General features: G+C 45.4%; 2 protein-coding genes across 21 annotated transcripts in view; both read right to left on the bottom strand.

Moving 5' to 3' along the window:
• Nucleotides 1–12,345, bottom strand: part of EIF5A2 (eukaryotic translation initiation factor 5A2) — a 568,757-nt gene that overhangs the window by 536,544 nt on the left and 19,868 nt on the right. The gene's annotated exons all lie outside the window — the stretch shown is intronic.
• TNIK (TRAF2 and NCK interacting kinase) overlaps nt 1–12,345 on the bottom strand; it is a 451,082-nt gene that overhangs the window by 89,268 nt on the left and 349,469 nt on the right. For all 20 annotated transcript variants that reach the window (XM_073626212.1, XM_073626214.1, XM_073626204.1 and 17 more), the window contains one exon: nt 10,067–10,230. In XM_073626212.1, coding sequence (XP_073482313.1) covers nt 10,067–10,230 — 164 coding nt within the window. The remainder of the gene's footprint in view (nt 1–10,066; nt 10,231–12,345) is intronic.

A 12,345-nucleotide genomic window follows, 5' to 3' on the forward strand; every position in this document is an offset into this window, starting at 1 on the left:
CGCTTGCTAGCAGTTTTTTTTTTCTCGCACCTTTTTTTGGGTTTCTAGAGCACTGGGCTGACTTTTCACTGGGGTGCAACCATTATGCTAAAGACGATTTGCACTTGAATGGAAGGGGGTCTGCTGTGCTGGGGGAGAGGTTTATGGGAAGGCTGGAGGAGTATTTAAACTAGGATTGAGGGGGGAGGGTGAACTATAATTATATCGGGCAGACAGGTCAGTTAGGAGTCAGACATTAATGGAGGGTGGAATGGGGATAGATGGGGGGAGGGTTATGGCAGGTGACAAGAAATTTCCCATGGTGCAAACAGCCATTGGAAACTATAGTGTCATTTGTACTACTAAAAATGATATGAAAAACACCAGAGCAAAATGTAATAATGCATTAAAGTGTTTGTACACCAATGCCAGAAGTCTGCCAAGCAAAATAGGTGAGTTGGAAGCTCTGGAGCATGAGGAGAGCTATGATGTAATCAGTATTGCTGAAACTTGGCTTCAATCCTCACATGACTGGGCTATTAATATTCCTGGCTATGCACTCTTTTGGAGAGACAGGGTAAAAAGGAAAGGTGGCGGGGTCTGTCTCTATGTGAGAAGTGATCTCAAAGCAAGTGTGAAAGAGGACCTGGTTGATGGAGAGTGTGATGGGTCTGAAGCATTATGGGTGGAACTGCATATAGATTGGCGTAGTTCAAAGTTAATCATTGGAGTTTGTTATAGACCACCCAATGTTAACGAAGAGGTGGAGACTCTGCTCCTTGCACAGATGGAAAGGGCTGCAAGGGCTTGGACAGTGATAATAATGGGGGATTTTAACTACCCAGAAATTGACTGTAGTAAAGGCACTGCTGGGACAGTTAAAGGGCAAAAATTTATAAACCTATTACAGGACAATTTTATGGTCCAGTTTATTGAAGCCCCGACTAGGAATGAAGCTATGTTGGACCTGGTAATCTCAAACCATGCAGAGCTTATTACTAATGTCCAGATAAAGGAACACCTGGGTAGCAGTGATCATAACATGATTTCATTTGATGTTAGCTGTAAACAAGAAATACATACGGGAAAGATAAAAACACTTAACTTCAAGAGAGCAAATTTTCCAAGGATGAGGGCTGCTCTCCAGTATTTAGACTGGGAGGGAATATTTGCATTGATAAACACAGAACAGAAATGGGAATTCTTCAAAAAGACTGTTTGGGACCTCACTGCAAAGTATATTCCCATGGGCAATACGTTTAAAAGGCTAAAAACAAAACCTATGTGGCTCACGGCCAAAATTAAAGAAGCTATAAACAATAAGAAAAGAACTTTTAAAAAATATAAAAATGAAGGAACACTAGTGTCGTTTAAATGTTACAAAGCATTTAACAGAACATGTAAAAAGGAAATCAAGGATGCAAAAATTCAAAACGAACGACAGATTGCAAATGATAGTAGGACAAACCCCCAAAAATTCTTCAAATATATTAATAGTAAAAAGGCCAGGTCTGAGCATGTAGGCCCTTTACAAAATAATCTAGATGGGTGACTGGGGACAAAGAGAAGGCAAATTTTTTAAATACTTTCTTCAGCTCTGTGTATACAAAAGAGCATGGGGGAGCTCATGTCCATAATGGGGGTGGTAGTGACACAGCCCCGAATGATCCACAATGGCTCAAAAGTGATATGGTCCAGAATTATTTAGACAGAATAAAGGTGGATAAAGTACCTGGACCTGATGGCATCCACCCATGGATCCTAAAAGAATTGAGCTCTGTAATTTCAAAGCCATTGTATCTAAATTTTTAGGGACTCATTAATGACGGGAATAGTACCACTGGATTGGCGCAGGGCGAACCTGGTGCCTATATTTAAAAAGGGATCAAAGCCTTTACCAAGTAACTATAGACCTTTTAGTTTAACTTCTATAGTCGGGAAGATACTGGAGCGTTTAATAAAAGACCACAAAGATGAGTTCTTGATGGAAAAAAACATTTTACGCAACAGACAGCATGGATTCGTGAAAGACAGAAGTTGTCAGACAAACCTGATTTCTTTTTATGAAGAGGTAAGTAAAACCTTGGACAGAGGGGTGGCTGTGGACGTGGTATACTTGGATTTTGCAAAAGCGTTCGACACAGTTCCCCACACTCGGCTCATGTGTAAGGTAAAGTCTACAGGCTTAGAAATATCAGTAAATGGATAGAAAACTGGCTAAAAGACAGAATTCAGAGTAGTGGTTAATGAATCTTACTCTGAATGGTCTAAGGTTATCAGTGGTGTACCCCAAGGTTCAGTGCTGGGACCCTTACTTTTTAATATCTTTATAAATGATATTGGGTCTGGGATTGAAAGTAACATTTCTGTCTTTGCAGATGACACCAAGCTATGCAGTGGAATAACGTCCTTACAGGATGTCTCCAATTTCCAAGCCGACCTCAATGCACCTTCTAATTGGGCGACCATGTGGCAGATGAGGTTTAATGTTGAGAAATGTAAAGTTGTGCACTTGGGGGCTAAGAATATGCATGCATCATACATGCTAAGGGGAGTACAAGTGGGGGAATTCGTGGTGGAGAAGGATCTAGGGGGTTTGGTAGATCATAAGCTCAATAATAGCATGCAATGCCAAGCTGCGGTTTCCAAAGCGAGAAAAGTCCTTTCTTGTATTAAGAGAGGTATGGACTCTAGAGAGAGAGATATAATTTTGCCCCTGTTCAAATCATTAGTAAGACCTCATCTGGAATATGAAGTTCAGTTTTGGGCACCAGTTCTCAAAAAGGATATCGGGGAACTGGAGAAAGTGCAGAGAAGGGCAACCAAACTGATAAGAGGCATGGAGGAGCTCAGCTATGAGGAAAGATTAGAGGAACTGAATTAATTCACTCTTGAGAAGAGGAGAATAGGGGGGGGATATGATCAACATGTTCAAATATATAAGGGGTCCATATAGTGAACTTGGTGTTGAGTTATTCTCTTTACGGTCAACCCAGAGGACACGGGGGCACTCTTTACGTCTAAAGGAAAAGAGATTTCATCTCCAAATATGCAAAGGTTTCTTCACAGTGAGAGCTGTGAAAATGTGGAATAGACTCCCGCCAGAGGTGGGCGTGGGTGTCCCCCCAAAATCCATATCAGACCCTTATCCGAGCACGCAGCCCGGCCGGTCAGGAAAGGGGGTGGGGACGGGCGAGCGCACCCCTCCTGAACCGTACCAGGCCGCATGCCCTCAACATGGGGGGGTGGGTGCTTTGGGGCAGGGGGGGCCCTTCGGGCCCCCCCACCCCAAAGCACCTTGTCCCCATGTTGATGAGGACAAGGGCCTCTTCTCGACAACCCTGGCCGTTGGTTGTCGGGTTCTGCGGTCGGAGGACTTATCGGAATTCGGGAGCCCCCTTTAATAAGGTGGCCCCCAGATCCCAGCCCCCCACCCTATGTGAATGAGTATGGGGTACATGGTACCCCTACCCATTCACCTAGGGAAAAAAAGTGTAAAAAAAAACAAAACACTACACAGGTTTTAAAAGTAAGTTATTAGGCAGTTCCGGGGGTCTTCTTCCGACTTCGGGGTCTTCTTCCGTCTTCTTCCGTCATTCGGCGTCTTCTCCCGGGCCCCTCCGCTATCTTCTTCCAGCTCTTCTGCTAGCGGGGGCCCGGTCTGCTACCGCTGTCTTGTCGCCTTTCTCTTCTTCCGATGTTGACACGACGCTCTCTCCTGCTGGAATGCTGTGTGCGAGCTGCGCAACCATTTATATAGGCAGTGACCCCGCCCCCTTGCGATGTCACAGTCCCAGTATGCGCAGGGACTCTGGGGTCACGCCCCCTTATGACGCCAGAGTCCCTGTGCATGCTGGGACTGTGACGTCACAAGGGAGTGGGGTCACCACCTATATAAATGGCTGCGCAGCTCGCACACAGCATTCCAGCAGGAGAGAGCGTTGTGTCAACATCGGAAGAAGAGAAGAGGCAACAAGACAGCGGCGACAAGACAGCGGCAGCAGACCGGGCCCCCGCTAGCAAAAGAGCTGGAAGAAGATAGCGGGGGAGTCCGGCAGAAGATACCAGAGGAGAACTGGACAGCGGCAGCAGACCGGGCCCCCGCTGGCAAAAGAGCTGGAAGAAGATAGCGGGGGAGTCCAGCAGAAGATACCAGAGAAGAACCAGACAGTGGCAGCAGACCGGGCCCCCGCTAGCAGAAGAGCTGGAAGAAGATAGCGGAGGGGCCCGGGAGAAGAAGCCAAACACGGAGAGAAGACGGAAGAAGACCCCCCGGAGCGGCCTAATAAATTACTTTTAAAATCTGTGTAGTGTGTTTTTTTTATTGACACTTTTTTTCCCTAGGTGAATGGGTAGGGGTACCATGTACCCCATACTCATTCACATAGGGTGGGGGGCCGGGATCTGGGGGCCACCTTATTAAAGGGGGCTCCCGGATTTCGTTAAGTCCTCTGCCCACAGACCCCCGACAACCAACGGCCAGGGTTGTCGGGAAGAGGCAACATCAACATGGGGACAAGGTGCTTTGGGGTGGGGGGGCCCGCAGGGCGTCCTCTCCCCCAAAGCACCCACCCCCCATGTTGAGGGCATGCGGCCTGGTACGGTTCAGGAGGGGGGGCGCTCCCCCGTCCCCACCCCCTTTCCTGACCGGCCGGGCTGCATGCTCGGAGAAGGGTCTGGTATGGCTTTTGGGGGGGACCCCCACGCCAACCTAAGGGCCTGGTATGCTCCTGGGGGGAACCCACTCCGGTTTTTTCACTTAAAATTTGGCGCGGCGTTCCCAATCATGATTCATACCAGACAGCTGTCAGCACTGCCTGTCGCTCATCGCGCTGTCAGCACTGCCTGTCGATCATCGCGAAATGAAAAAAAGTTTTCCTTTCCCGATCAGCGAGCCATCTCGGCGCTGGCTCCCGCGACAGGGCTCGCAGGTGTCAAATCTCGCTACAATATCGCGGTCACCTACTGTATTATGATTTGAAAGTTAGGATTCATGATTTACAGCCGAGGGGCAAGGTGTTGCTGAGGAATCTGGATCTCATTGGATAGCATAAGTTAGCTGACCGGTGGAGTTCTCAACAATAGGTCATCTGTAAGCAACTGCCTGGCCTTCCTGCATACCAAATCCGGCCTGATGCGAAAACAGGGCCCCTGAAGACCTGGCATCAAAATCATCTACTGCCTCTGAGTAAAACCGTCAGGGTACCTGTGAGAACTGAAACTTCATTACCCAAACTGTCTTCTTCCAGGCAAGTTCCAGTTACCAGGTCTCAACCTCTACTGCCAGATGAGGCCACAACAATAGAAGATGACAGTGATGATGATCTGGAGGTAGGATGGTTGTGGCCTTCTGAGCCCATGAATGCCACTCCCTCCACATCAACTGCTAATCAGCCCCTGGGTGTGCCTGTTGCATCTGAATTTGTGCCTCAGGTGCAGGGCAATTCAGAGCTAGTAGAGCCAGCCTACCAGTAAGTCCATGAACCGGATGAAGGGGTTCTGGATGGGAGTTCCCCTGAACTCGAAGGAGAACTGTTTGAGGAAAGCCACCTTTAACCTGATGGAGAATCCTGTAAAGAGAATTAATTGAACAGTGAGACTCCCACTCAGATTAACATATGACACCCCTGGAACAAGCTCAGAAGAAGCTATTCCCACTGTCCGCAGACTTCCTGATTCTCAGGCGCATTCTATGGTGGAATCAGTGACTGATGTCCCCAACCCATCTCTCAATACACTTTGGTGGTAGTTCTCATTACCTAATGCATTTGTTAGGAGATGTCATAAAATCAGCCTAAGATCACAGGCCTAAGTTGTTGGTCCATGTGTAAGGTTACTGTACAAATGCTATGTTATTATTAACCACACTCATCTCTCTCTTTGGGGGACCAAAGATTTTTTGGAAGAGGGTGGAAGTAGCACTGGCTTAGTATTGCCTCTGTAATATATGCAGAGTATTGCTATCTGAAACATTGGATTGCATTTTCTGGCTAAACTGATAGCAGCCCAGGAGAGACTCTATAGGTTACAACTGCAGGATTGAAGGCAGATTGGTTACTGCTGTAGCTAAGAAGGAAGCCCACCCCTAACAACAAAAACAAGTAAGGACAGGATTGGATAGCAGCACAGGAGAGCTGTGATTGGGGGGGGAGAGGAAGACACAGGAGGAGAGACACAGACTGGCATTGTGGCAGCCAGGCAGGGGAAGTGTCCCATGTGTTTGTCTCCCGAGCACTTCCAGAGCCTGTGAGGGGAGTTTGCAGCGTGTTCTGCCCTTTTGCCTGATTACTGAAGATGTGCTAACAGTGCAGTGAAATCTAGAGATGAATTTCAGTACTGCAGCAATCATTATCATCCTGTTTGGAGAATTCTGTGGCCTGTGTTGCTCCCATCGCCATCCAGTCGACTGAGACAGCGATCAATCTACCAATTGCTGGAAGGAAGATATATCAAGTGCATCTAATGGTGAGAGATCCTCTGCCATCCTTATGTAAGTGGATCTTGCTTAATCCTGCTAGGTCCTATTTACCGCTAATGCAGCTCTATCTAAACGTGGATCACATTGGTTAATCTTTGTTACCCTCTGATACTTTGCGAAGATACCCCTTTCCATTCTGTGGATTACAAATATTGCTTCACAAAAGTCTGAGTTCTCACGCTGGCAGATTGTGTGTGTGTGTGTGTGTGTGTATAGAATTCCCACTGGCCAGGGGTTAGCTAGAACCTACAAGACCTAGATAGGCTCTTATAGTCAATAATATCACTTTTGGGAAATTGTTGAACATTATTTTTGCATTGCGCAACTGACAGTTTCGTTCACCACTCGCTCAGTGCATTTCAGGCAAGGCCTCTCACTGGCGGTTAAAGTGAACGAACACCAATCCTGTTTTAATTTACAGAGTAGTTGTGTTATATCATTGCATTTAATATTGGTATTCTGTTAATCAGTTTATCTTTTCAGGGCTTATTGCTAGTTTTAATAAAGCCCAGCTAAAAGTTTAAATGGTGTATTGGTGTTACTTGGATCCAGGTGAGCCATCACTGGTGTGGGACAGAAGACCCGTATATTACAGCGGCCCTTCCGGGGGTAGCGCTACACGTACATACAATTTATTGTTCACACATGTACATATTATAACATGTGATACACATAAATGTGAATAAGTTATTAGCCAAAAACCTGGAGCCAGGAAGAAAGGTCAAGCTTCTTGGCTTTTAATGCAGCAATTTGTAGAAAAACTGTGAGAAATTAAATTGTTTCAAATGATTACGTTTCTCCACAAACTTGATGGAATGTATTTGTTTACTTTTTTAATGAACCAAAGAGGTTCATAAAGACAGCTAAACTGATTACAATATCATGTTTGTATTTAGATCAGATAAGATACCACTTAGACCATCATTCTTAAGCTGGTCATACATGGATTGAAAACCAGCCTGTTCAGCAGGGACCAAACAAATTTTGATTCATGTTTGGGCACCCTGGTTGTACACAAGTTGATCGACCAATCACCTTAAGAAATGTTAATGCGCTGCATCTATGGGCACATGGAGATAGAGGTCTGCCAGTTCCACCAAGATGATAGTTTCCAATGACTCCATTTTGAAGGGAGGAGCCTTCATGAAAGAATTTAGAAACTTCAGATCTAAAACTGGTCTGAAGGCTTCTGATGACCTTGTGAAAAGAAACAGAATGCCTTCTCCGCATTCCCATTCCGGAACCGGAAGGATAGAGTGTATCTTAAATAATTCCATTATATACTGTAGGCTCTCAAACACTGCTGCTTCGTGGGGCACCTTGGTACCCGGGTTTTTACAAAGGCAGTTTGAGGAGGTCTCTCGCTAAAAATTCTAAACAATATCCTCTTTGGATTATACCCATAACCCATGCGTCTTACACTTCTTCTACCCAGGTCTCCTCAAAAAAAGCCAGCCTTGCTCCCACCTGAGGTGACTGGGTTGAGACACATTCAGAAAGATTTGTCTGCGGGTTTTGCCGCCTGATTACACTTCGCCTTGGTCGACTTGCTCCCTGAGACTCTCTGGATCTCTGCTTCCAGAGTCTTACCAAAAAAAGAAGCTTGCCATCAAAGGGCACTGAGCATAGGCTGTGTTTGGAGGTGTTATCTGCTGCCCAATGTTTCAACCATAAGGCTCTTTGAACCGTCACCAAGTGGGCCATAAATCTAGCTGTAATTTTTTCCTGACCCACTGCCATTTCAGCTAGGAAGTCAACCGCCATCTTGATGAACTGTAGGGGTGATGAAACCCTGCCCCTCTTCACTTCTCCCTAAACATGAAACCCAAAATCTGACACCCACACTTCCCCCTAAACATGGGACCCCGAATTTGAAACCCATATTCTAAGGGCTGCTGCCAATGAGGTTAAGGCTATGGCCTGCCTACACCCTGCTTCTGCCATGTATACATTTTCTTCAAATCAGTATCAATCTTCCTATTCCTGGGAACATTCAGCAGAAGCGTTATGTGGGGGGCAAATTCCACTGAATGGATACAATTTTGCCCCTCTGTTGTGAATATTGAACCTCTTATCTGGCTTCACCGACTCTTCCTCCACAATTCTTGAATCTCAAAAATGAGAGGAAAGGAAGAAATTGACTTTTTGAGGTCGGGGTAATATCTGTGTTTCTTTTTTGGTGGAGAGGCATCTTCCTGCCACTTCATCGCCTCCTTCACTGCATCCACCAAGGCAGGCACCAAAGGAAGGTTGAATGTATGTGTCTCTGGTTCATCATCCAATCCTGATGGGTAATCATCACTGTCTTTAAGTGGCAAAAATTTGGTGCCAGCCGTGGGCTCTCAGTCGTCCGGGGATGACGAGTCCACTTTCTCTCTACGAGAATAGTTCAAACCTTCCTTCACAGTGGTTCTAATATATTCTTTGACTTTCTGTTTGTCTGCCACAGAGTTGCATGACACATCCTTAAAACAGGATGTACACAGTTGCTTCCCAGGCAACACCTGATCCAAGCAAGCCCAACAAGCCGCCTTATCTGCAGAATCATCTGAAGATGATATTCTTCTCCTGTAACAAGATTTTCTGCCCTTGGCTGCCTTGTTGTGGAACAATTCACCCTGGCTTGGGTGAGATCAACTGCCATGGGCCACCACTGGTGAAGACGATCCAGGGTGAGCTCTGACAAAATGTCTGCTCTTTTTTGTGACCTTGCGGTAGCATGTCCTCCAATGTGTGACTTTGGATCCAAGACTCGTGGGCGACGCCTTCACAGCACTCTGCAGACAATTAGTCTGTACTGGGTGGGGCTTTCCCTCTGTACAAAAAAGGAGTGTGCTCTCTTTTAATTTCCAAAAAAAAAAAAATAATAGTTGTCCGAAATGAGGACAAAAAATAGAACGCCGACTGGGGGGAGACAGTCATCCTTTTTAGACTAATGAAGAAATTGTCATGAAGGGGTCAGAGGGGTCAGAGCTGACCCATTGTAGGCTGACATGAGGAGGTCCAGAAAATATATAAATAAATATATATATAGATATATATAGATCTATATATATATATAGATCCATATCTATCTCTCTCTCTCTCTCTCTATATATATATATATATATATATATATATATATATATATATATATATACACACACACACACAAGTTTGCTTGGATATCTGAAATTTGGTAACCCAAATTTCACAGCACTAGTGTGATCCATAGTTGCAAATATAGACATAGTACACTGTGTGCTTTGAGAGATCCCATTTTAGTCAGTGCTTTAAGACTAGGGCTCAGCTAGAAATAGGATGGAATGCCAAACACAAATCAAACATTACTCTTTGTATTGGGAAACATTTTTTTTTAACCTAATGCACCTTGGCACAATGTGAAGCTCTACTTGTACACTGGTGAAGCTGAAAGAAAAAGTCAAAGGGATTCTCCCACGCACACAATCTCTTCCAAGAGCTGCATGTGGGTGTAAGAGTGCAATGCAAAGTTATTATTCAGTGCTGTGACAATGCAGCCCTACTGCTAGCAGTGCCTGTGGTTTAGGTTACTGTGGGCGTAGCCTATAATTCTGAATGTCATACAACAGGATTACAAATGAACCTTACCTCGAACTCTGTTTCGCTCACTAGAGCCTGCTTGAGACCCAGGCTGTGATCCACCTTGTGAGCTAGGCTGAGAGCTGGGGGTGCTGGAACTGGAAGAGCTGCCACTGCTAGTCCTTTGGATTGGATTTTCTATGACGGTTTCTGTTCTCCTCAGATCAGGGTTACTAAAGAATGCAACAGTCATATATTCAATCGTTCAAAAAAGGCATTCATCATTTTAAACCTAGTCCACATAATGGATTTACAGCTTTTGAAGGTAATAATGTCAAGGGTAACCATAAGAGCAACCTAGAGCTAGACAACAAAGCCCAAGCTTAAAGGAGAAGTACAGCCAAAACTTGTTTGGCTGTACTTCTCCTGTGGATCACAAAAGTGTAGTTAGTTCTACTCTCCTGTGACCCATTTTCAGCAGACAGCGGGCTGAAGCCCGCTGTTGACTGATGTCACAGAGTCCAGGTTGTGGAAAGATCGTTACAATATAGTTGAGATCAACCCACAACCCTGGACCTGCACCTGGAGGAGAGCCAACTGCTCCCGCCCCCTCATAAGCTCAGCGCTCTAGTGAGCGGGGGGGGGGGGGGGGCGTAGAAGACAGCAGTGACCGTCAGTCACCAGCTCTCTGCTCACAGAGCTCTGATAACCGAGTGATCAGCGGTGTTTGATCACTCGGTTCTCAGTCTTAGAACTAGTGGGGGACAGATGCAGCACCCACCTAGGTAAGTATGATCAAGTGTTACAGTAGGTAACTGCGACATTGTGTCAATCTCACCGCTGTTATCAACAAGATTTGACACCTGCGAGCCCCGAGCTGGCTCGCTCGTCAGGAAAGGAAAACTTTTTTTCCTTTTGCAATGAGCGACAGGCATTGTCCTCATCAACATGGGGACAAGGTGCTTTAGGGTGGGGGGCCCACAGGGCACCCCCCTGCCCCAAAGCGCCCACCCTTCCATGTTGAGGGCATGCGGCCTGGTACGGTTCAGGGGGGGGGGGGCGCTCGCTCGTCCCCACCCCCTTTTCTGACCGGCCGGGCTGCGTGCTCGGATAAGGGTCTGGTATGGATTTTGGGGGGGACCCCCACGCTAATTTTTTGCCATAGGGAGTTCCCCTTAAAATCCATCCCAGACCTAAGGGCCTGGTATGCCCCCGGGGGGGAACCCACGCCGTTTTTTCATTTAAAATTTGGCGCGGCGTTCCCCCTCATGATTCATACCAGACAGCTGTCAGCAATGCCTGTCGCTCATCGCAAAAGGAAAAAAGTTTTACTTTCCCAATAAGCGAGTCAGAGCGAGATGCACAGTACCCGGTTGCCGTGAATCACAATCTCGCGGTCAAGTACTGTATGAGCTTCCAGAATTAAAAATGCTCATGGAAAAGCACACATCACATGAATTGAAGCCTCAGATACAGGGTCAGAGGGCACTCTCATTATTAGGTTGTAGGTATAACTATAGTCCTCTTTTGGTGGGAGTGTCGTGCAATACACACGTTGTCCCAGGTTATAGTCCTCTAAATCAGACCTACAGTAAATGAGGAAATTAAGATTAAACCGTTGAGTACTCTATTCTTCTATTGCTCTCAAATTGCTCTATTCATCAACTATCCTTATTTTAAGTTAGGAGATGCACTGTTGATTGTATGCATATAGAGACATTAAAGCGGTATTAAACCCAAAAGCAAATCCATATTATATTGCAGTTTACCAATTCTTAGATGTGATGACTGCGTTCTTTCCTTTTTCAGGCTTTTTTCTTTTATTTTCACCTGATGATTCTGCCAATAAGTCTGTTGCTTTTCAAAAGAATAAGGTGTCCTTCAGATGTAGCAGTTTGAGGGTTGAGACAAACCACTTACCACTGATAGGGGTGCTTACAATGATCAGCTTTTTATTTATGCAATACCACTATTCTAAACAGAAAAAAATGGCCTATAAAGCTGTAACTGCTTTAAAAGTATTATCTGGAATTTGGCTTTGTTTAGTGTATCTAAATCTGCTATTACTTCTAATGATACCCTGCAGACAGACAATGCTGCTGTCCAAAGGTGTCTCTGTGCTCCTATACACTCTAATACAGGAGGCCTGTTACTGGCCAGATCACCAGGTGAAAACAGAAGGAAAAAAGCATAAAAAATAAAGCTAATGTGGCCACCTCATCTAATCATTGTTAAACTGCAATATATTACATTTTTGCTTTTGGGTTTAATATCTCTTTAAAATAGCACTTTTTTTTTTAATTCCTTTTTCCTAAGTATATGCAAATAAATGTACAGTCACATTAGAA

The sequence above is a fragment of the Aquarana catesbeiana genome, linkage group LG04 (assembly GCF_042186555.1).
Source record: "Aquarana catesbeiana isolate 2022-GZ linkage group LG04, ASM4218655v1, whole genome shotgun sequence".
Lineage (NCBI taxonomy): Eukaryota > Metazoa > Chordata > Amphibia > Anura > Ranidae > Aquarana > Aquarana catesbeiana.